Raw genomic sequence first — 26,039 nt, forward strand, 5'->3', positions numbered from 1 at the left:
CCTTGGTCTGCCGCTACAGATCTCGCGTATCCCATCGGCAGCCTAGAATGCAACTCTTCAAAAGGTTCAGACTAAAATATTGACCTAGCAAGCATCCTACCTTTTCAGCGTTGGTAGACTTACTCTCATCAATCACGTTTTAAATGCTATGCCAGAATTCTTTATGTCTATGTTCCTGATGCCTATGGGGGTCAGCAAGAAGCTCTCTTTGTTGTTGGCAAATTTTCTTTGGTCTGGGCGAAGTACCAACAATAAGCGTCACCAGGTGAGTTGGGAATCTCTAATGCTTCCTCAGAATAGGGCGGGGTTAGGGATTTCAGATTCCAGGTTGAGAAGTATTGTTCTTGTCGTGAAGCAAAGCTAGCTTGTGCACCAACCGGGGTCCCCATGTGCAAGCTTTCTTCTTGCTAAATATAGATCGGTTGAATCGTTGTTTATTGACCACCGCGCGATTCGGCCAACCGTTTCGCAGTTGCGTCACTCATGGATCCAAGCTTGGTTTGTCACTTTTTCTAATAAGGGCGATGATGTCTCTCAGGCCCAGTTCTTTCACCTCACTCTCGCACCTAATGGCTCTTTCCGCACAAGAGCTTGCTACCTGTCTCTCCTTCCTTCGGGGGTGGATTGGTTCCTTGTGCGCCATATTTGGGTCAAGGGACCTACTCCCCAATCACGTTACCTGGCATGGCAAATCCTTCACGAACGGGTGTAGACAGACAACTTCCTCAAATCTATCAGTTTTCATCTTTCTAGTAGATGTGTTTTGTGCAAGGCAGCCGAAGAATCTGCGTTTCACCTTTTCTGGGAGTGCCTTATTTTTCAAAACCTCTTTATGGTTACCTTGAATAAGCCTGTCGTTACTGTGCGCCAGAAGTTGTTCGTTGTAGACCTTTTGTGGGGCCCTTAACCAGTTCACAGTTGCAAGCACTGGCGGATTATTTGAAGAACGTGGCTTCTCTCGTCCTGATGAGTTGTTTGGATGACTCAGAACAATGCCATTTTCTGGCAAGTTCCGACAGTTTTCAATAAATTAGTGAATTGTATTTTGGAAGATGTGTACGCCATTTTAAGCATTAACATCCCTGATCTTCAGCGCTTTCTATCACCGTGGACCCCCATGAACCAGGCTGATCTAGCCTGGTTTTTGTTTCTTTTTGTTCTTAGTTTGTTTATGTACTCTCGGCCTGTTTGGGGTCTGTTTTGCATTGTCGTCGGGTTCAATGTTTGTTGACCCATTTCGTAATGTTGATGTTTATAGTTCGTCTCTCTCTCTCTCTCTCTCTCTCTCTCTCTATTTATGTGTGTGAAGTGGCAAAGGGGGAGATGAGGTCGATGGAAGGCTAATGACCAGTCCGACGAAGGGTCACCAGTGGCGAGGCTGGCAGAGGGTTGCAAAGAAGGGCTGGCCCAAATCAGTTGAAGAGTCGGGGCACACCGCATCCATTGTTGGAGACGTCTGGTTTCTCACCCAACCCTTCAAAGGAAGCAAATGTCAACCACTTGATCATCATCGCTCTACACATATCTCTTGTGCTCAAATGAATTTTTTATTGCTTTTATGATCTAGGCATCGTGCTTAAGTGTTTTTCTACCGTTGGGGTTGATGGTTTCCTCTTCCCCATCTTCAACTTTTGGTTTTAGATTGAATATGTTGTTGTTGTCTTTGTTATTCTTATGGATATTAACTTTTTTTTGTGAAATCTAGGATTTTTGGTTTTTGATTGAATCTGTTGACGTCGTCTTTGTTATTCTTATGTGTATTGACTTTTTTTTGTGAAATCTAGGATTTTTGTTTTTTAATTGAATTTGTTGATGTCGTCTTTGTCAATCCTATGCATATTGATTTTTGTTTTTGTGAAATCTAGGATTTTTGGTTTTAGATTGAATATGTTGTTGATGCCATCTTTGTTATTGTATTTGTATTGATCAAGAAGTTATCACATGTGATTCTATGTGTGATCCTTTTGTTTTTCTTTGATGGGTATTCATATTCAAGTTTATTAAGCTTGAATTTGAATTGACAATCCCGAACTTTACAACCTTAGGAATTTGCACAAACAACCTGAAAGATAAAATGATTTTGTTTTTTTGCCTTTGGAAGGCATATGTATAAGCCATTTCTGCATTTTGTAGTGTCTTTTGTTTTCTGACTCTTGTCCAAGTTGCTCGCTCATCTAACATGAGACATTTGGAATAACATTTGAGTATGGTCCAAACAAACGTTGGACATGGTATAGTTGTTACAGAACACACATAGTTAATGTTTTGTTTCATTTTTTTGTTCATTTCATCCAATCCTGGACAAACCATCAAACATACTCTAAAATAACAAATGGTACTCTTCCCTTAGGGGTGTTTCATTGCACCAAACGGCTCTCCAAAAAATAGTTGAATTTTTATTTTTTATCTGAACTTTGATCCCCTACAAGAAAATGCCAAGTACCGTTTGTAGACCTTTCAAAAAACCAAACCCCTCTTTTCCATTTTTCTATTTTCACACCATCTCCAAGGCTAGCCGTGTTGTCTATATTTTCTTTTCATAACATTAGCGACCAATGAGATTTCAGTAGTTAAAAATCCACCACCATTTAACAAGTAGTGTTTCATTAAATATTTTAACATCCATTTTGCCAAGACCACCTGATTGCAAGGGCAAAGATACATGTTTCCAGCTCTTCATGATTCATGCCTTGGCTGGGTTTGGACCAGTCTATATAAAATTTTGAATTTATTTGACCATCCTCTTAACAACCTTCTTAGGCATAGAGAAAAGTTGCATGCAACGAATAACCATTGAGGATAAAACAAATCTTACCAAGGTGATGTCCTTGTTGATGAATAAATTTGAATGTTGGAAAGATGAGACTTACTTGGATTTGCTAAAAATCGTCTTTTAAAATCATAGGGACGTCATTGCAAGATTCGATCATCCTTCGCCTAATGAGAAGGTAAAGACAGGACAAGTTTTCTCAATCTCCATAGCTTGAATCGTGTCACTGCGGATTCCAATATGCAATCAAAGGTAAAAAAATGTATATAAATACCCAATCAAAAGAAAAAATAAGATTGAAAGAAATAGATTAGGGATCAGAGGGTTCTATTATATCGTTCAAACTCATTTTTTTGCCTGTTAGCACCTTTGTGTAGATAGGAGCATTCATCGATGACATTTGGACAGTGTGTTAACAAGGTTCAGTAGACGTGTTCTTGCAAGGCCAACACATAGGTATAATATTTTTAGATGCTCAAGGTATAGAGGTGAGCCCCTATTTATAGAGTTCATCACACTCATCTGGAAGATTTTTTTTCATATAGAAGCTCATCCAAAGAAAAGTCCTTCTGTCCTCTGAGACGTATCAAGCAGTTGAAATCAGATAGGGATGAGTTCAGGCTTTTCCATGCATGTTCGGTACAACGGACGACAGACTGACTATACCGTTCTCTAGCGGATGACACTCCTTATTCTGTCATCCAGCAACGAACGATGTTCTGTCGTCCAATAATGATTGATGTTGTTCTGTCGTTCAGTGAGAGGGAGCTACTTGCACACTTATCTTGAAGAGCATGTTATCAATCAGGCAACATAAAATTTTGGTGTCTACAATCTCATAAATGAGAAAAACCTTGCCTTTCAAGATTGAATTATGTGTTAATGTTACACTCAATGGATGACAAATGATTCACCCGAATGGATGACAAATGATTCACCCGAATGATGCTCAGATCTAGAGGAATACCCAGATAACGCATGGGCAATTCTTCATGCTGACACTTGAAGATGACAAATAAGATAGATTGCAATTCCCCACCACTATCATTAAAGACTAAAAATTGGCTTTTGGAGTAATTTATTTTTAATTCGGATATCACTAAAAAGCATCTTAGAATCAACCAGAGGGACTTCATATTTTGGGTTGTTGCCTCCTCAAAAATGATCAAGTCATTTGCAAAAAGTAGATGTGATAAATTTGACGCATCAGGCCAGTAAACTAATACCTTTAAAATTTCCATGTAATGTGGCCTCATCTAACATTATATTATGACCCTCCATGGCAATATATAGCAAAGAGCAAAGTGGATATCCGGTCCCCTTGGCACAACCCACAAAAGAACTGACCCCTCCTTCCATTAATGGAAACTATAATTGAGGCCGAATTAAGAATCACTTGCAACCATTAAATCCACCTATGTCCAACCCCGATCTTCTCCAAACATTGAATTAAGTAGGGCCAACTAATCAAATCAAAAGATTTTTTCAGATCAATCTCAAGTAGAAAAGTTTTTTTCTCATATGCGTGTGTATGGAATGGATATATAACTTCATAAGCTAATAAGCAATAGTCATGTAATCTTCTCTTAGGAATGAATGCACTTTGTATTTGGGCGACAACCCGATTGATAACCTTCCTGATTATTTTTAGAGGTGCCCCTATAAGGGAAATGGGTCTAATTAAAATGGTTAATTTCATTTACACCTTGCACTTTAGGGATCGATATGATAATCAATTGGCCCCATTTTTTAGGGATTTCTGAGTTTTGGTGAGATTCGTCCATGAGATCCTGCTTATAATGGTGCTTTTCTCAACTTGCTTAGAAAAATTCAATTGGAAAACCGTCAGGTCCTAGTGTTTTTTCCCAGGCAAGTCCCACATCGATTTCCTTAGCTGTTCAAGGGAGAAAGGTGCTTCAAGCATATTTGTTGCCTATTCATCAAGTTGTTTGAATCCCATGTTTTGCACATCGAACAAATCCTCTCGTGTGTAGGAGAATTTATATTGGAAATAGGTTGTGGCGTCCTCTTCCCATAGATCTTTGCCAATGATTAAATAAGACAATTGATTTATTCTTCTATAAAATGTTTGCTTCCTTGGGATTTGGACAGTGAAGAAGACCAAACACCACCTCATTGAGTGACCAGAGGAAAGGGAGACGAAGATCCATTGGTCGAGCTTCGAAATCGGCTCCAAAGTTCAGAGGATTTCGAGGCTTCAGCTATTCGGGGCGATCAATAAGTGGTATATCTTAGCGATCGGCATTCCTCGCATCATCATCGTCATCGTCTTCTCAGTTGGTTCCGATAAATTCTTTGGTGATTTCACTTCATTGAATTTAAGGGGTGTTCCTTATTCCCACGCAGATGGGATGCACGAATCTGAGTTAAAGGCCCTTTATTTGTTAAGGTTGCGGAAGCTAGGATCTCTAAGGCTGTGGAATCTCACTTTAGTTGATTCCGTGGTGCAGAACTCTTCGTCTTTCATCAGCACCAATTCATCTACAAATGTTAGTGATTCCAGTAAGAGCAAGGTGTTTGAGCCCTTGATCTCGATCAAGGATCTCAAATCAGAATTGCTTAGCCAAATTAGGATGAACCAACAAATTGTTATCTTCTCATGTATTCAGGAATGAATCGGAGTTCTTTGAGCGTGATTCCCAAGATTTTGATTTCAATGGGGGGTTTAGGGTTAATAGATGTGGAAAAATAGCTAACTCGACAAACTAAGCGATCTGTATCTCAAGCAGATGTCAAACCAATTGATTTGCTTAGAGAAACACATGTTCTTCACTGCTCTTCATGGCCAGACATTGGTCTTTCCAAGTTCTAAAGCTGATTATCAGTACAAGAGGGTTTTGAATATCAGGCATACAAGCAAGTGCTTTGGTAGAAAAGTTGTATTAATGTTTGAAGAATTTTTGGAGAAGAGGAAAGATGAATTGCATATAAAAAAATCAAATTTAGATTTTTGGGGTTTTGTATTTTAATGTATATTTTTTGTTATTTATTGAGTTAATGCAAGCTAAATCTGATTTTTTTCAAGTATGATTTAGATTTTAGGGGTTTTGCATTTTAATCCATATTTTTGTTATTTATTGATGAATGCATGCTAAATCTTATTTTTTTTCAAATATGATTTAGATTTTAAGGATTTTGCATTTTAATTTATTTTTTATAAATTTTTGAGTGAATGCATGTTAAATCTAATTTTTTTCTCATATATGATTTATATGTTAGGGGTTTTGCATTTTAATTCATATTTTTATAATTTATTGAGTGAAAGCATGCTAAATCAATTTTTTCTTCATACATAATTTAGATTTCAGGTGTTTTGTATTTTAATTGCTAATTTTATAATTTATTGAGTGAAAGCATGCTAAATCTAATTTTTTTTCACATCTATGATTTACATTTTAGGAGCTTTTGTATTTTAATTACTAATTTTATAATTTATTTAGTGAATATATATTAAATCTTTTCTTTCTTCATGTATAATTTAGATTATATAAGTTTTATATTTTAATCCATATTTTTATAATTTATTAAGTGAAATTATGCTAAATCTAATTTTTTCTCATGTATGATTTAGATGTCAAGGGTTTTGTATTCTAATTTTTATATTTATAATTTATTGATTGAAAACATGTTAAATATGATTTTTTTCTCATGTATAATATAGATTTTAGGGATTTTGTATTTTAATTGCTAATTTTATAATTTATTGAGTGAAAACATGCTATATCTATTTTTTTTCTTATGTATAATTTAGATTTTAGAAATTTTATATTTTAATTACTAATTTTATAATTTATTGAGTGAAAACATGCTACATTCGATTTTTTTCTCAATTATGATTTAGATTTTAGAGGTTTTGCATTTTATGTACAATTTATGATTTATGATTTTTTTCAAGTTTTTGATTTTAGGGTTTTTTTAAAGTATGCTTTATGATTTTTCAAGTTTTTGATAAGTTCAACTACTATATTATAGTATATTTCCTTTTCTATTAGCGCCTTTTACTAGCGCAATTTTAGTGTTGGTAAAGTTTTTTTTTTTGCGTTATTTTAGCAAGAAAAGACTTTTTGTGGTGCTATTTTAGCGCTAGTAAAAGCCTATTCACTGGCGCTATGCATTAGCGCCGTTACCAACAACACTTTTACTAGTGCCAATAATTATCTTTAGTGGCAGTAGACACACTTTTACTGTGCTAATTCAGGGTCAACAAAGTTTTGATTTCATTTCTTGTAGTGAAACCAAATGTGTCAGCTAGGATTTGTTGCTCTCCGGTGGGGGTTATCTTTGCCGGATTCCGGTGTTGGTCTATGCCGGATTGAGACTAACCTTTGATTCCCTTGCCTTCGATTCATCAGGGGTGTCAAGTGCTGGGGTTGTATGTGCGAGCTCCTTTCTATAGTTTTCTTCGCAGCAACAATATCGAGTGCTTCATGCTTACTCGCAACCCTGCGAGTATGGTAGTCTCCCTCTTCCCACGTACTCCTGGCTGTCTTACTCTGTCCAGGGAGTGTTGGAGCTTGTGTTCTCTTTGTTGTTTCCTGCTGGAGAGATATTTCGATGGACCCAATTAAAATCGACTTCTGATCTTTTTTGTCTTCGTGTTCATCCTTGAGTTAGTTTGCTTCTTAGGTACAGTGGAATGGTATCACGTTGGCTTACATTCCTTCTCATTTGAATATGGTGTCCTTTGCGAGTTGTGTTTGATGAAGTTGGGATTGTTGATGGCCCAAGACCGATGACACCTCTGACACTCCCGTCACCATTTGAAATTTAAAAAGAATCATTTATCGCATAGCCAATCTCCCGGTCTTGCTCGATGAGAGATATCCATGGTAGTTTGATGAGGACTACCATGAGGACATTAGTGGTTATTGAGTGTACATTCGTGTGTGATCTCTCTCTCTCTCTCTCTCTCTCTCTCTCTCTCTCTCTCTCTCTCTCTCTCTCTCTCTCTCTCTCTCTGGGTTCAAGGGTTCTGCTCATCTCTTGACATTCTGGCCTCATTAAAGGCGTCGATTGGCTGAGAATGCCGATCACCGACGTCAGTGTTCTTTACGTCCATTTCTACTATGGTGGCTTCCAATATGTTTTTGTTTTTCATTCCGGTTTATGCCATATCCTTCCTGGCAAGTAGGCCCTCAATTTTTTTCAGATTGTTGGCATTCTTGTTTCGCTGTATCCATTGATTGATGCCCCAGAACTCGTTGTTCCTCATCTTCTCCTTATTTTCCTTATGAGCTTTGTTGAACTTGTTTCCTGGGTACTGTTCTCCCCGTCTTTATACCTCGTCGTCTTGATGCAGATCCTCAAGAGCTGGGTCCACGAAGAAATATGGGAAGGTATATGTCTTAACCTGAGTTCATGCAAGACTATCGTGGGTACCCGCCATAAAAAAAACTTTGAATGGATTCTTCTTCAGCACCCAAAATGAACCCCCAACAAATTGAATTGAGATCATGTGCAATTACATTGCACACTTTTAAGTGTGCCGTTGCACCTGATAACCCTCCATCTTGGGGACAGGGCCTGTGAGTTGTGGAGCCCAAGAAATGATGGAAATGCTTCTTAAATGAGATTTTTTTCTTCTTTTATCTGAGAAAAAACTGCCTTGTTCATCGAGTTTTAAATTGTAAAACCTGAGGCCCTTGTGCTCAACAGGCAATACATCTATAGCTTTTGTCTCATGTCAAAGGATGCACATTCAGGGATTTATGAAAAAACTCATGAGATCTCATCAACTTGGTGACGTACTAAGTCTTACATTGGAAAGCCTCTAGTTGGTGACCTTCAGTTTGCAAAATCTGACACACTCCTATTGAATTCGGATCAGGTTTGGATAAATGTTTTGTGTCACATTTACAGTGAGATTTCGATAAGAAGAAGAGGATGCCATTGGTTCGATGAGAAACAAAAAAGAATATAAAAAATTTGAGTGGCTGAAGCTGAAGCAGTTACTTTCAAGGTAACAGAAAGAAAAGCAATGACTCGAGTGGGAGAGTCGGAGACAAAAAGAGGATTCCTCACTACTTTCTCTCATTCCAATCTGTTTGCATTTTCCCTTTACTTGTAAAGAGCTTGTTTGTATGGTTACCGGATCCAGTATTAATGTATAATCTATCAGATCCTGACTTGGCCATACCTCATCATATGTAATTCAGATTTGGACTTGGATTCAGATCCTTTGCATGCACTTCGGATTCAGTTTCAGATCTATCAAGATCCAGCCCATATCAGATCAGTTTGCACTAGAGCTGTCATTAGATCAGGAATCTGACCCATCAGGATCCAGCCCATATCAGATCAGTTTGCACTAGAGCTGTCATTGGATCAGGAATCTGACCCATCAGGACACACCCAAATCGGTCAAAGAACCGGCACTCGATTCTGGGTTCAGTTTCAGGTTATGTCAACTCTAAAAATATATAAGAAGATACTGGAGTCAGCCATCGAGTCGGATATCTGGCTTGGTTGGGTTTGGATCAACCCGATAGCGTTCAGATTAGAATTGTTTATGCACTTAGTCGGATATCTGAATTCGGGCAAAGTCGAGCTGGTATGTACGTGAGACATACACGACCCATTGACAGCCCTAGTTTGTACCCGTTGGTTAATGTATTTATATAGTTTGGGCTCATGCGGATCTAAACTAAACATATCCATAACTTGAAGGGTCCACACTTAAATCCAAAAAAGTTCGTGATTCATTGTTGGGTCTATGAATCAAGCTCGACCTATTTGAATAAATTAGAGCTCTCTCTCTCTCTCTCAGAGTCAACCAATTGAATTGCCGCCATTACCAACATGACCTACAGCGGTCAATTGGCGTTGTACTGGTCTTGTCTACCCAGCCTATCTTGCCCTACCACTTTCTCTCCCCCTCCCTTTCATTCTCCCTCCATCTCCTATCTACTTGACTTCTCCCTCTCCCCTACTTTAGCAGTCATAGGGATCCTGTTTCTTATTCTCTTTCCCCTGTTTCTTATTCTCTTTTTCAAGTCTCCCACTCATGCACCCTTCAGGCCTTGGGCAGAACTATAACCATCAACATTACGATATGAAAATAGGTTCAACCAACATTGAACCTACCGGGTAACCAAACACGGGCCCAAGACATGCCAAGGAGCCCAAAAAAGGAAAAAAGAAAAGTAGCGATGCAAGGAGAAAAGGAAGAAATAAACAAGAAAACAAATACAGCGACGAGCATCACCCTGGATCATGAATGGTCCCTGGAGGTAGATGGTGTTGCAGATCAGGGATGTTGATGCGGAGAATGGCATATACGTCTGCCAAAATAAGGTTCACCATTTTGTTGAACACTGCCGGAATCTGCCGAAAAATAACGTTGTTGCGAGTCATCCATACGACCCACCATGACGAGAGCACCCTTGGGAGCACCTTGTGGCAGATATGGGTAGTAATCCCCCTCCTTCGTTTGTGGATGGTAACCTTGCTATTCATGTCAGAGGTGATTGTCTGCAAGCTATGCAGAAAAGGGAAGGAAGGAAAAGCTAGCACACCGATAGAGGTGGTAAGAGTGGGTTGGGACATGAAAGGCGATGAAACTGTCTAGGAGGAAAGGGGGAAGGGAGGGAAGATGAATCTCGGGTGCAATATGTTTGCACAAAAATTTGTGCATTAAGCACCTGATCACCCTTCATCAGGTCTTGGGTCCCACACCTGACAGGCCTTGTCCCCAAGATGAAGGGTGACAAGGTGCTTAATGCACAAATATTTATGCAATCATATTGCACGATATTTTCACAGGGAAGATAATGGTTTTTGAGGAATCATAATTTTTAGTGATACATGGGTTTAGGTATTTTTATGCATTTGGGCAATACTACAACTTTTGAATTAATAAAATTCAATGAGTACCCGCTACCGTAGCTTGTTTTCTTGAAGGCTTTATTCAATATTAAACCAATTGCATTCTGTTCACCTTTAGTAGCATTGCTACTGGTATTGCCCATCTCACAAGGATACTCCAAATCACTCTTGTGTCGTGCACTCTTGTATTACTATTTTTAATAGGAATTCCATAAAAATGACGTGTCCCTGTGAAATTGAGTATCTCAAATATGAGAACAGCTGTCCCCTGCCTTGCTCCGTTTGGACCAAGGATGGAGGACAAGAAAGGTTAAAATCAAAACCCATGTGGGGACGAAGGCAGGGATGGACTTATGCTTTCCCCCGCCCCGCCCCACCCCACCCCATTTTGATCGCCGCCTTCGATCCCCACCTTGCCCCGCCCCCGATCCTTTTTTAGAGATGACAGTGGATCGAGGGAAAACGGCACCCTCACCATGCCTCACCCCCATTTGGATCGGGGATGGAGGACATGAAGCGGGAATGGAGGCGGGGATGGAGGTTAAAATCAAAACCCATATGGGGATAGAGGCAGGGATTTTGAGACGAGGCAGGAGTGGAGACCTTGTCCTTCTCTCCCGCCCCGGTCCACTGCCATCCCTTGATAAAGTAATAGCAGGTCCTTATTTGACAATTTCCACATAAATTTTTATTGGACAATTACTTTAAAGTGTGGCCATCATATCAGGAAAGTGTGGCTAATTTTGAAATGAGGGGCAAAAGCTTGACCCCTACATGATATCTAGCTGAAGAAAAAGTAACACTTTGTGATAACTCAGTTGCATTTTAAAATCAAGACCGCGATGCATGTGCTGTTGGTGCATCATGCAAATATGCAACGGTGAAAGCACCTTCTCTAAATTGTCAAAGAGACGCCATTTTTAGCTCCATGTTTATGGACAAAACACAACATTTGCTAAGGGTGCAATCGGGTCAGACTTGGGTCAGATTTTTCAGACCCAGATCTGAATCAGAAATGTAGGTAGTAGATCCCAATTTGGATCCAGATCTGAATCAGATTTAAGGAGGTAGCATTGAATCTGAATCTGAAATGCATGCGGTATTACTGCATCCAGGAAATATAGAACAAATACTTCCAAAATTTTTAACCAGTTCAGATTTTAATTTGGATCAACTCCTGATCTTAATCTAAGAGTAATCTGATTGAACATATCCAAATCCAATTGAAATGCACATTCAAATTTTACTTAAAGGATCCATATCATATCCGACCATATCCAATGCGTTTGCAGCCCTATGTGTGACACACCCAGACACATGCAGACAATAATTTATTATTTTTAAATTATATACATATCAGACCATATTTGCTACAGTCGTTTGCAGGTACAAATGCGTTTTTTTGTTTATTTATTTATATTTTTGGCTGTTTTTCATGTGACTTAACTTGCAGATGTGAGCTACATGTTTTTCTTAGTGGAAATAGGTTTATAAATCGTCCGATTATGACATCTAGGCAAGTTTTTATAAGGCTTCAAAAATCAATCGCCTACAATGTGTTGTTTTTATGGATCATAAAATCATTTTTTTATAAAAAAAAACATGATTTAAAAGCCCATCCTCGTTATTTTGGATGTGTTGAATCCATCTATTTGGTTCAGTTGAGTCAAAATTAGCAACCTGCACCATGGAGATCTAGTGGCATAAGTACCTAAAAACGTTTGTAAAAAATATTACTCCCTCCTCTCTCTTTATATATATATATATATATAGGAGAATTAAAACCTACCCAATAAGAAACATTTATCAGATTTTCAGTGTTTTTTCAAAATTCTTACCTTACAGATGTAATCTATACATTTTTTTATAGAAATCAGTTCTTGGAGCATTTGATTTCAATGCATGGATATGGTTTTATAAGGTTTCAAAAATCAATGATCTACAATTTCATAAATTTTTGAGCATCCAAATACCATTTTTTCATCCAAAATACATGATCCAAGTGTCAATTTCTAGTAAATCAATCATTAGGTCAGAATTCAAAAAAAAATGCCAAAAATCTGATAAATATTTCTTATTGGGTAGGTTTTCATTCTCCTATATATATATATATATAATGTAAGAACAAAAAATATGATAACTAATGTGTGAACTGCTATTTTCATGGATTTTTTGTTCTTTTCTCTTGAATCTATATGTACCGATGTGATCTATATGCTTGGTTTTATAAAAACCCATTTTTGAATCATATAACATAAACATAATTTTTAAAGATTTTAAAATCAATGACTCATAATCTTCATAAATATTCAAGCATTCAAAAGTCATTTTTTTATCGAAAATGCATGATCCAGTTGTTGATTCCTATCAAATTCACCATGCCAAGCACATCTACATGGTTGGATTTGCCCATATTTCTACTTTTCATATTTCAATTACTATATATATATAAGTTTATAGATGAATCCAACCTTATTAAATTGATTAAAATGCACTTAAAAAAATGACATTTTTTAAATTATATAGTTACTTTTTAAAATAAAAAAGTAATTTTGAAGGGTTTATAAAGTTACTTTTTTGGAAAAGTTGTATGCTAAAAAAAAACTATAATGCTAAAAAAAATGACTATGCATATTTTAAAATGCAATTCTTTTAAGGATATTTTAGTCATTTTGATATGATTGGATGTAATTAATGTTAAACACGAGTTTAATCTTAGATAATATATATATATATATATATATATATATATATATATATATATATATATATATATATATATATATATATATATATACATATACTCTAGTTTTTTACACGATCCTTCACTCGATTGTATTTTTCTTGCCTCTCATATTATAAGTATAGTTTTTTTTCCTAATTTTTTCTTACATAAACTTTACCGTGCTGCAAATACATCAGCCTTTGACCAATAGCAACATGCATTAGTGCATAGCCGTTAGCAATAATGGATAAAGATAATTTGGCAATTTTGGCGGCATTGATATTGTACTTACATATTCAAATAATTTTAAGGTTAGTCTGCAAGTAGCCAATGACAGTGACGAGTGACAACCAGCATCTCACCCTTGCATTTAGTGCAATGTGCAAGTTGAGTTACCTATTTCTTGTTTAAACGTTTCCATAAAACCCAAAACTAACTTGGTGGATTATTATTGCATGGCCCCTACTTGCTTGACATCTAAGAAAAACCAAAATTAATTTATTTCTTACTAACCTCACCGCAAAGGGATTTGTTATGTATTTTTCTCCAAGGAAGATTTGTTATGCATTAAGTTAAATAAACATTTCGCCCTAAATACTTGAGCATCAAGTGTTGCAGGTGCATTATAGTTTTAATTACTCATTTCTATAATTGTTCATTATAGATTCAAGTACTCATTTTTATAATTATCATGTAAACAAAGTTTTCACTTGAATGCCGACGTGCAAACAAGTATATATAACCTGAAAATCTATTTCATGAATGACATTAGGGCTGGGAAACGAGACGATCTGGTTGTGTCTTGGCTCATGTTTGGCTCCTAAAGAGCTTTTTCGAGCTTGTGAAATAGGCTTGACAAGCTCGAGCATGAACAACCAATGTTCGTCTCGGCTTGGCTTGTATAGGATCATTTATTATTAATAAATGTATTTTACATAATAAAATATATTATATAATGAAGATGGTTGAAGTGTTTAGCCCGCAAGCAATAAGTTTTAGAGTTCAAATCCTATCGCTTACAAGTTTGAAACAATTATTTATTTTGTAAATGAACTAGTTTGAGCTTGGCTTAGTAGGTTTAGGGTCCAAATTCTATTGTTTTCAACTGTTAAAACATACAGTTTTTTGTAAATGAACTTGCTCGTTCTCAGCTTGTTTAGCTCGAATTTTTTCATAAGCTCAAGCTTGGCTCAGCTCGACACAAGAAACAAACCAAGCTTGAACATTCTCTAATCGGTTGGCTCACCAGCCCTAAATGACATGCATTTGTTTCAAATATGTGAGAAACTATTAGCTGATATTTTGGTAAAGAGATGCTAAGTACTTGCAACAAATCTAGAAAATATATGACCATATATACAAAGGCGGACAAGCAGAAATGATAACATCAAGACGGTATCATTAAGTGACTACCGCGGGGGGTCTCCCACATGGCTAGGAGGCTGGTTGTGAAGGCACTGGATCAAACCTCGCTGGCACACAGTGTGTGTGTGTCTATATATATATATATATATATATATATATATATATATATATATATATATATATATATATATATATATATATATATATATATATATATATATATAAAGAGAGAGAGAGAGAGAGCTATTCAATAATAGAGTATCAATGTGGCTGAAGTACTCGAAGTGGGCTTGAGGAGTAGGTATTGACCTCTTCATCCCAGGTTCAACTCCCACAGGGTATGCGGGTGTCTTCAACTGGTGAGCTCCATAAAGGCTTGGGTGTCAGTGACCCGACCCGGAGTTTACCTGGCAAGGGAGTAGGCCCATTAAGTAACCCGGTTAATGCTTCTAGCAAGTTCTTAAAGAAAGCGACATCACTCTAGCAAGAAGGGCATACCTGAACCATATAAAGGAACCAGTAAAAGCTATGGTGCATGGATGGCAAATCATACATGGAAAATGTGCAGCTCCTCTTGGGGAGAGAGGCCTGATCTAGTACCCAGCTGAGTACTTAGCAAAGTACTTGACCCACTGGATGGCACCACGTGTCCAAGGGCCCACCATCCTAGGATTCACCACTTAGGGTAGGGCCAATGTGGCTCTATCCTGGGTGTGGGTTCCTCGTAAAAAGAAAGAAAAAGTTCGGTTTCACTCATCCCCTATATATGTCATCATACTCTTAAATCTTATGATTCAACATGGTCGATTTAATAGGAATCGACCCTTGGATGGTTTTTTTTTAACAAAAATATGGCTTTTTAAATCACAAAATGTTGTGTTTTGTCAACCGTTGAGTTTTTAGTCTCCAAAAAATCCTGCACACAAGTCAGGTTTCGTAGATTTAAATGTTGATCTTCATGTAGATCACATATATGGAGTTCGATTTGATCAAAACAACTTGCATCAATGAAATCTCAGGGAAGGGTATGGAGAAAAGGATGATATAGGGGATGAGTGAAACCGATTTGAGAAAATGGACATAAATGCAAAATAAGCAAGAGCGACCATTGGTAAAATTGTTCAGCACTACAAGTATTAAAGCTACAAACAAAGGTTTGTTCTTTTCCATGAACAATCGAGAAAACCTCAGAGGTAGAACAATATTTGTCATTGCCATAAGAAAGTAGACACCTAAAGAACAAAATTAAGAGGTTCCAACACCAAGAAAGTCTATGAATCCAACATTCTTGTGTTTGATGGACTCATCTCCCAGCTCACTCTGGTTGGTCATCCTGAACTTCTGCAACCCAGCAGAACTCTCAACAAAGCTGGTTGGTTCATTCATGACCCTCATTCCCTTGGTGCACTCTTCTCCCAAACTTGAAAACCCATGGAAAGGAGGGACTACTCTTCTATGGTTAACTTGCCCTTGTATTCCATTGCTCCTATGACCTCCAAAAATAGAAGGGATATGATAATCATGTGATAAAATCATATTTTCCCTTCTTTCTCCATGGACAAAGCTTCCCATGGACATTCCACTGATAGCTGATCCAGAAAAAGCCCAAGAAGGTGCCGACATCGTCGACGACAATACTAGGACACGATCTTTGATCTGCTTGCAGAGACTTGAATTGATTGCATCTTGTACTTGGGATGTTGATGAAGGCTTTGTTAAGTAGTTGTTCATGGCGATATCTCCATTGCTTACAAGACTGTGAGTCCTTCGCTTTCCAAAAAGGCGCGATCGCTCCCTTTGCCGCCTGGCCATGATCACATGCCAATGGTTTTTCACAGCATTATCAGTTCTACCTGGGAAAAGGCTGGCTATAAGGGCCCATTTGTTCCCATGAACTCTATGAGCAGCAAGAAGCCTTTCCTCTTCCTCTTCTGTAAAGGGCATCTTGTTAATCCTGGGGTCAAGCTGATTAAACCACCTTAATCTACAACTCTTACCTACAAATAGCAGCAAACACAAAATTCAATTATGTGTATTAAGATTGTACTACAGCCATAACAGTAATAATAATATTATTACTATTATTATTATAATTATTTGGTGTCTTGGGAGGCCATATGTCAATCCAAAGAAGCAGGGGGGTTATGCATCAAGGAGGTAGGGCGCTGGAGCCTTCCTTATGAAATGGTTATGGTTGCTGTCAAAAAGAAGAAACACTTTAGGCAAGAGTGGTTAAAACCAAATATAATAATGGTTGGCCTTGGAACTGGGTTGGGGTTTCAAGGTGGATGAATGGTTCAGGTATTTGAAAAGGTTGAGTTAAATCTTTGGAGAGTTTTTGTCAGGAAATTAGTATAAAGATAAGCAATGGAAAATCAGTTATGTTTTGGAAAGACCCCTGGTATAAAGAGAATAGTTAGAGAGCAATTTGCTCCCTTTATTGGGTGGCTAAAAGTAAAGAAGGTTCAGCAAGGTCTCTCTGGTCGCCAAACTCAGGTTGGGACATTCAGTTGAGAAGGAATCCCTCACCAAATATTCTTGATCAATGGATGCAACTAATGGAAGAATTAAGTTCCATCAGACTAGTTGAACATGATGATGCAATTTGGTGGAAACATACATATGATGAAATATTCTCGGTGGCCTCCTGTTATAAGATGCTCTCTTCACAAACCGTTGAGTGGCTTCGTCAAAGAGCTCTGTGGGATAGAGGTTTCTCTATTAGAGGTTCATTAACAGGTTGGTTAATTCTCTGAGACAGGTTGCTAACAACGTTCTCAAGCTTAGGGGCTTCCAGTTTCCAAGAATGTGCGTTCTTTGTCATTGCTCGGAGGAAACTGCGATTCACTTATTTTGGCAGTACCAATTCATGAAATACCTTTATGATGCAGAGCAGGACTGGGTACAGTCTACACCGAGTAACCCAGGCAGGGAACCGGGTCTGTGCGAGGGGGTTGAAGATCGGACCCATGCAGCAGATCCGATCCAGATCGTGGTACCAAGGCGCAAGAGTGAGGCACCCCTGTGCACCTATGTCAGACGAGCCTGGACCCGAGCTTCTAAGATCCGGCTTCAATGCATAGGCAACCCGGATCATGTTTCGGATCCATTACTGGACCCAAGACCCGGATCCGCCCGTAGCCTTTAAAAAACCCTCCTTTAGGGTTTTGTGCGGACGAAGTTGATTAAAAAGATTAAGCAGTCGTTCCCTTTCAGCAGTTTTTTTCCTTTTGTCATTTTCTTTGATTCTTTCTTGGTTTTTGCATTTACTTTTCCATTATGTCCTTGCTTGTTCTGTTTTTCCTATTTGTTATTGCATTCAACTGTCAATTGAGTGGTTAATGAAATAAAGCAGTTAGTGTGTATTCCACGGTGACCTTTCATTCATATTATCAGTGTATCACACGACTAGAGTAGTCGTGGTACCCATTTATTTCACGTTGAAGCGCCTTGTTGCCAACAGTATTGGTGGAGTCACTCGTATCGTGACCCTCCACCTTGCATCTAAAGATCAACGTGATTCCTCCCACGGCATCAAATTGGTATCAGAGCCCAGGCATCCTCCTTCGGCAGCGAGATGGCTCAAGAGGCGAGGCATGATCCTACTGGTGGAAGAGAGCGGAAGGGAACCGCCGTTGAAGATCTAGTGCTGCGGGTGCTTGACGCAGTAATTCAGATTCAGGAAAATCTACAGTGCATTAGCAAAGAGGTCGCGGGTGTGTCGAGACGCGTGGACAGAATCGATGAATGGCTCAGAGTCATCGAGTCATCTAGGAAAGCGCGTGTGGCCTCCATGCTGAAAATGGGAGCGGAAATGGGTGATGGTGCAGAAAATCAAGAAGTTGCCACTGCAGCCGAAGCAGGTCAGTCGATCTCTCGTGGCCACACCATCGCCTTGAACCTGGTACTTTCCCTAACGTCGGACTCAGTCATGGCTACTACCCAGCCTCTCGATGCCTACCAGGCCAAGCACGGGGCTCTGGCCATGCCTCTCAGCATTAGCTGGGGTGCGCAGGCTTGGCCTCGTGCCCCAGCACCTGTGTTACAACCTGGGTTTGGCTCGCCAGGTCCCAGCATGACGTTGGGCCTGACTGCTGGCCCAGCCACGTCCGCCCTAGCAAGGACCGACCCGGTCCACTGTCCCGGGCCTGCGCGTGGGGGCGCTGTCGCAGGCCCTCCGTGTGTAGTACCCTGTGGGAGGGTCCAGACCCAAGAGGGTTCAAACCCGAGCTTATGATATCGGGTCCCCGACCTGGGTCCCAGGGACTGTCCTTTAGGTCCCAGAGAGCGGGTCTAGGCCTTGAACACATTTACCCGACCTACCTAGTTGGGTCTGGTTCGCGGTTCACCCCAAACCAGATCCAACCTATTAATTTTGATCCCCAATTCAGATCCCCAGTCGACCTAAGCCCATATTGAACCCGGACGGAGCTCCAGTTTGAATTTGAGCCTGATCACAACTAGGCCCATAATCATATGGATCGTGGGTCGAGTTCAAACCAAGTCTTTTATCCCCACAACTCAATCCTCGATCCAACCTACCCAAATCTGGGTTCGACGAGCAGTTTAGGAATAGACCTGATCCACATCCAATCGGGCGAATCAACCCAATATTATACCAACCAGACCCAATTCTTGACCCAAAACCAACCCATTATCCCGTCCTCGATCCAAAACCCAATACTGTATCCGACCCAACACCACTATCCTAGCCTGACCCATAACCCAAACCCATATTATCCAATTCATACCCACCTAGAGCCCAAGACCCAACTAGTCCTTCCACCTATAGCAGGACCACCTGTCATACAGGTGTCACAACGCCGGCCACAGATGGCTCCCGCCCACGGGCAAGCCAGACCGAGACATATTCAGCAGGGACTGACGTGACCTGAGCGTTGACCACACATCGTCGAAGTACATCAGCACCAGCAGTCAGACGAGCAGAACCGCGATGATGAAGCAGTGTGGGATGATGATACTTTTTGGAACGAGTACCATGCAGGCATGGTGAAGGTCCGTCAGCAGAGAGCACCAGAGCACCCCTCCACGTATGGGGTGAAGCTGGAGCTTCCAGAGTTCGCAGGTCGGTTCGATGTGGAGCAGTTCTTCGACTGATCTTATGTCTTCCAGTTCTTCTTCAACTACCACAATGTCGCTGAGCACTGTCGTGTCTCCCTAGCCTCTACTCGGTTGAGAAGCCTAGCGCAAACATGGTGGGTTGAGCTGTAAAGGTCGAGGCAACGGAAGGAACTAGAGCGCGTACTGACTTAAGATGAGATGCAGCGGTTTATGCAGTCTAAGTTCGTGCTGTCAGATCACGTTGAGAGGGCCTATAAGGAGTACCTGACCCTGCGTCATGGCACCATTACTATGGCAGAGTACATTGTTGAGTTCCAACGTCTTTCCCTATGAGTGCAGATTAAGGAGACCGCCCACCAGCAGGTCACGAGGTATATTTTTGGTTTTCGTCCTACTATTTCTGACGACTTCAATTATACCACAGTCGACTCATTAGATCAGGCAAGCAGTTATGCCATGAATGTAGAGAAAATTTTGAAAAGGAGGCAGGAACATAGAACATCTCGTAGTAAACAGTCCAGTCAACCCAAGTCGAGTTTCCTAACCAGAAGAGCGAGCACCTCTGGGAAAGAAGACTCAAAGTCCATCCCTAGAGTCGGCCCTAGCAAGCCCGATCAGTCCGGACCCGCGTACCACACCAGATCCAAAGGTAAGCCCAGTGAGTCTACCATTCGTTGTTTTAGGTGTCAAGAGTTAGGTCATGTTGCGTCCAAGTGCCCCACTGTGAGCAAGAACACCCATCTCACAGAGGGCATTGTTGAGTCAGCGTCCGATAGTGAGAGCGATGGTGAGTCACTTGTTGAGGGGGATGACGAGATGAAAGTCGTAGAATTCGACGACAACATCAAAAATTTGTTAACCATCTATCATGTTTTGACCATATCCCGAGAGTCGACCCCGACAAAATGGTTGCAGAATAATATTTTTAGAACCCGGTGCAACTGTGAGGGGCGCGCATGTGATGTTATCATTGATATCGGGGTGTGCGAGCATATGGTGTCCGAGAGTGTTACAACCTTATAAGATGGCATGGTTCAAGAAAGGAAATGAGGTACCTATCATCCTGCGTTGTCTAGTTTGGTTCTTCATAGAGGAGCATTACCATGATGAAGTGTGGTGTGATGTGGCCCCTATGAGTGCGTGTCACATCATTTTGGGACATCCCTGGCAGTTTGACCGTAAGACCATCCATGATGGTCGTAGGAACACATACACATTTATCTTTAAGGGTCATAAGATAGTTCTTCTTCCCACCAAGGAGACCGGGTTTTCCCGGCTCATGGGCCTATTTTACCGGTCTTACCTCCTTGAGCTGCCCAAGAATTGGCACATTTCTCCTATATTTAATGTGTCTAATTTAAATGCTTATTGTAGAGACAATAAGTCGTCAGAGCCAACTTCTTCCCAACCAGGGGAGAATGATGCAGAGCAGGACTGGGTTGAGTCTACACCGAGTAACCCAGACAAGGAGCCGGGTCTGCGCGAGGGGGTTGAAGATTGAACCCATGCAGCAGTTCTGATCCAGATCGTGGTACCAAGGCGCAAGAGTGAGGTACCACTGTGCACCTATGCCAGACGAGCCCGGATCCGGTTTCAATGGCGACAACTTCTCAGATCTGGCTTCAATGCATAGGCGACCCAGATCATGTTTCGGGTCCATTACTGGACCCGAGACCCGGGTCTGCCTGTAGCCTTTAAAAAACCCTCCTCTAGGGTTTTGTGCTGACGGAGTTGATTAAAAAGATTAAGCAGTTGTTCCCTTTCATTAGTTTTTTTCCTTTTGTCATTTTCTTTGATTCTTTCTTGGTTTTTGCATTTACTTTTCCATTACGTCCTTGCTTGTTCTGTTTTCCCTATTTGTTATTGCATTCAGGTGTCAATTGAGTGGTTAATGAAATAAAGCAGTCAGCATGTATTCCACGGTGACCTTTCATTCATAGTGCCCATTTATTTCACGTCCAAGCACCTCGTTGCCAACAGTATTTGTGGAGTCACTCGTATCGTGACCCTCCACGCTGCATCTAAAGATCAACGTGATTCCTCCCACATCACTTTACAACTGCATGTGGCAGGAATTTGAATTCAGGCCACACCATTCGCAAGATCTTTTTTTTTCGGAAGAAATTCGCAAGATCTTCATGACCTCATCATTGCACTAGCACATGAGTAGGAAAGGGAATAAGTGGGTGTTTTTTTTTTATTCATCTGCTCAGCATATCTGGCCTCAAATCAGATGGGAGATCAATTTTAGAATGAAACTAAAGTGGACCCAAGACGATCTTTCATGGCTCAAAGGAACCGGGCTGGATTTTAATGTCGGTCATCAGATGGCCGGTTAATGGGCTTGTAACTCTGTTTCATGCTTACTGTTTCTCTAATGTGATTCCCCATCCCTCACTAGTAGTCTGTCTGTAAAACCTTTCCATTTTTATACATATTCACTATTTTTCATTTAAATAATAATATTATTATTATTATTTGATAATAACAATAATAATGATAACAAAGACATATAAAAGCAAGGTGTAGTTGTAAGAACAAGTTCTTTTGGTAAAGTGTGTTATTGTAAGAATAGTGAGGAGCAATACAAGTTGCATGCGGTGGTTGTTGTTGTTGATGTTTTTTATATTATGATAATTTTGATAGCCAAGACGGGGGATGGCTTCCAGTGGGATTTGAACCCGAGACCTTTTGGTTAAGATAGTGCAACTGTATCCTGCCCATGCTACATAACTTTGTTATCATCATCATTGCAGCAATTATGACCAAGTTTTTCTTGTGTGCATGCACACAAGGAGCATATTATAAGATAAATAATGGTAGTTTTGTTTTTGTTACTGTTCTTATTGTTGCACCTTCTGTTTTCTTTCTTTCTCCTTATTGTAAACCATTAACAAAGAATATATGGCTATGGTGATGATGAACATGATGATGGTAATAGAAGAAATGATGAGAAAGCCACCGTTTAGAGAGGGGGGGAGAGAGCATATGTTCGTAATCCTCACCTGATCTACCTTGAAGCTTCTCTGAAATGGAATTCCAATTTTGAGGGCCATATTGTTCGACGAGCTGCCGGAGTTTTTCATCTTCACCAGGCCTCCAGTGTCCCCGAGGACATGCCTTGGTTTCGTCGGTGGCGGCTGTGGTGGTGGCCGAAGCACCACCGCTGGTCTCCTCCATCCTTTCACGAGCTCAAATCAAAATCTCAGCTGTTCATACCTATTTGTATCTTCGTTAGAAGTTAAATGTAATTTATGGAGGTTAGAGAGAGAGAGAGAGAGAGAGAGAGAGAGAGAGAGAGAGAGAGGTCATCGTGTAGTTTAGGGGTCACTTTTGTTGGTTTTGCACGATATGAAGACGGCAGGACTTGCGTGTAATCCATTCGTTACATACTTTCCCTATCAAACTTACCAATTCTCTAACTTCCTTAACAATCTCTCTCTCTCTCTCTCTCTCTCTAAATGGTCTTCTTTATTAGTTGGGATAATGACAAAAATTATCCTTGACTTCCTGTAAGAGCCATATTTAGATATTAATGTCTACACAGAATTGCAACCACATACTAAGTGGTCTTTGTTGGTCATCAGACTATAAGCGCCATTTTGGTTGTTCAAGAGAATGCCCAACTAACAATATCCTCTCTCTCTCTCTCTCTCTCTCTCTCTCTCTCTCTCTCTCTCTCTCTCTCTCATCTAAAACGTTGAAGCTTATTAGGAATTGCACCTTGTAATTTAAGGATAATCCATTGTTTATCCGTCTCAATTTATAACAGGACAAATTGTTTAGCTAGTTCTTTTTGTGGGAATGCACATCAATTACTTAACGGTGGATTAGTCACATAAAAAATAGTTGTTTTTAAATCATATAAAAAAGAAAGTTTAGACTAGACTAGAACCTTGAGTTATGTGTGTTATGCATATGTGCTAACACAAAGCTAGTCCAACCAAACCCAAAAGGGTTAATTAGCGTAGTTGGAGCGGGCGTTGGCTGTCTACTCCTGCACGCACTGCACCCTTGTGTAAGCCAAAGCCCTGCATAGGCCCTTGGGAGTGAGGATTCTAGCCCTGGCGTTTCACACCGCGGGATGGTATGTTGTCTCAAGTCCTCGATGCAGTTTCCCCAGGCTAAATACGCAAAAAAAGCTAGCCCAATGAGGTTTCCTATCATATTTTCTTTTTTTTTTTACTCGGAGAAACCACCCCAAGCGCAGAGACCTAGTCGCGCTGGCCATAGTTACGGTCATTGTCCGGTCAGGGTAAAACTCCGAGGGCTTACCCCTCGACCCCAGGGAGTTGCCAAGCTTCGGCTTACGCAGAGGGGTGACGCCCATGGAATTTGAACCTAAGCTGCCCGTCAAACAGCCTAGGCCCCATCCCACTACTCCAAACCCCTTGGGTCTTTGTGGTATTGAGTTCTTGTTTGTTCAGCTCCCTTCCTGACCCAAATGGTTGCCTGATTTGTTGGAATAAGGATTCAACAGAATGAGGTTTTGAGGGACCAATGCAGGTGGGAAAGATCATGCATGGTCAGAGTTCATCTCAACATACTGATTTAATTGTCTTGGCTCATCAAAGGTTCAAATTAATAATTTATTTGGGCTCAAACATTCAAATAAGGTGGCTTAACCAATGAAGTTTGGTAGACATATCACATTAAATGAGTTAGGACTTAAACTAAGGCCTAGTCAATAATATTGGAAAAATTAAAAGCCTGAGACAAGGTGGGACCAAAATGGTACTACTTGATAGGCGTCGGGTTGGCTTTGTTGGGTCACCCTGTTCCAATGACCTGATCTGATTGCCTCTTCTTGCCCAGGCAGTTGAAAAAGGAGTCCAAGGCTGGGAAGATGCATTTCCATATATATTCTATTAATTGTTTAAGGGTGGACCAGCCGATCACATCAAATATGGTCATGCTATGAATCACCCATATTACAAGAAAACTCCAAAAAATTGTAGTTCAAGAACTTGGTCAAGTTGCATGTGGACCAACCACATTAAGGTGTCTTGATTGAGACTGTGCCCGGATGGGCCATCTCACACAAATTCATGGTTAGTTGCCTAGCCCTTAAACACTCAAAAGAGTTGATACCTTGTGGTCTCTAAATAAAAGCCAGTTTCTTTGGAAAGCAGCTTCAACCAGTTTGTCTCTCTGTCATTGCCCACTTCCAATTGAGTCAAAAGACAGACAGAAAGAAAAAAGATGGTGAAAGGAAAACAAACCAAACAAGAATGCATACTTCTCTCAAAAATATGGTCATTCTATGTCCCCACGAAACCAAACTCTATATTTTTACAAATCTTAACTAAATACGTGTTTATTTTTTTTTTCTAGTGAGTATTCAGGAGTTGGTGCATTGATTATGTTCGATTAACACTGCCAATTCTTGCACGAAATTGTTTGACACTGTCTAGCTCGGTTTGGGTTTACTTTCAACCTGTCAAATAGAACGAGTAAACATCAAGTATTTGAAGATGAAGAGATCCTTCAATTCATATTTGATTACATTAGCTTATCCAAAAATAAGATAGAGGCAAATTATTAATTTTTTTTGAAAGGACAGAGGCAAGTTGTTCATGAATAATGATACATCTGGATTTTCTTTCAAAAACAAAATGATACATCTGGATTCTTTCTTTCTTTTTAATATATCATTCAAGACTCGATTTAATTTTAAATGCAATAATATCCAAGATAAAAAATACCAGTAATTGGTCTAGTTGCAAGTTGCAGCTGTTTAATTGCTTTATTAAAGATAAAACTTAAGTTCAAGTGACTACAATCCTTAGCTCCTAAGTTGTTCGGTTGACTCAAAATTAGATATGGTCCGGCAAATCGGAGGGCCCTTACACCTCTTTGGTGGGGTGGTCACTTATTTCTAAACCCCTTGTCTTAGGGAGCTTGGGCATCCATTATTTGACCTTCTTGAATAAGGCCTTCCTTGCAAAGTTGCAAAGTGGTTGTGGGTGATTTGCACTAAGGAGAGTAGGATTGAGGAGATTTTCATTGAAAAGTATAACCTTCATGGTTGGCCTTCAAACTGATCCGAAAAAAAAAAATGGAAGAAGGGTTCGAGGATTTGGAAGGATTGGGTTCGGTCCTTGCCAACTTTTGCCAGGGGGTTGGGGTGGTTGTTGGGCACTTTGTTTTGGCAGGATAATGGGTGGAAGGAGGGTAAACTACAAGATTCTTTAACTTGCCTCTACGGTGTCACTAGGGGCAATTTTTCAAGGTTAAGGATGTTTGGTCACC

General features: G+C 40.0%; 1 protein-coding gene across 1 annotated transcript; it reads right to left on the minus strand.

The window, feature by feature from the left end:
* Positions 1-15,950: 15,950 nt before the first annotated feature.
* Positions 15,951-22,967, minus strand: LOC149817246 (uncharacterized). The gene is made up of 2 exons (XM_089987050.1): positions 22,802-22,967; positions 15,951-16,702 (listed from the first exon to the last, which is right to left on the minus strand). Exons 1-2 carry the CDS (start codon positions 22,965-22,967, stop codon positions 15,951-15,953), a joined length of 918 nt encoding a protein of 305 aa, XP_089843176.1.
* Between the last annotated feature and the right edge of the window lie 3,072 nt (positions 22,968-26,039).

The sequence above is a fragment of the Nuphar pumila genome, chromosome 14 (genome assembly GCF_984573655.1).
Source record: "Nuphar pumila chromosome 14, dmNupPumi1.hap1.1, whole genome shotgun sequence".
NCBI lineage: Eukaryota > Viridiplantae > Streptophyta > Magnoliopsida > Nymphaeales > Nymphaeaceae > Nuphar > Nuphar pumila.

What these genes read in the sequence shown, in the direction of transcription:
- LOC149817246 (XM_089987050.1), bottom strand. Translation starts at nt 22,967, where the DNA reads ATGGAGGAGACCAGCGGTGGTGCTTCGGCCACCACCACAGCCGCCACC. An exon ending in CATTTCAGAGAAGCTTCAAG is followed by an intron (nt 16,703 to 22,801) that starts GTAGATCAGGTG and finishes TGCTATTTGTAG; the next exon opens with GTAAGAGTTGTAGATTAAGG.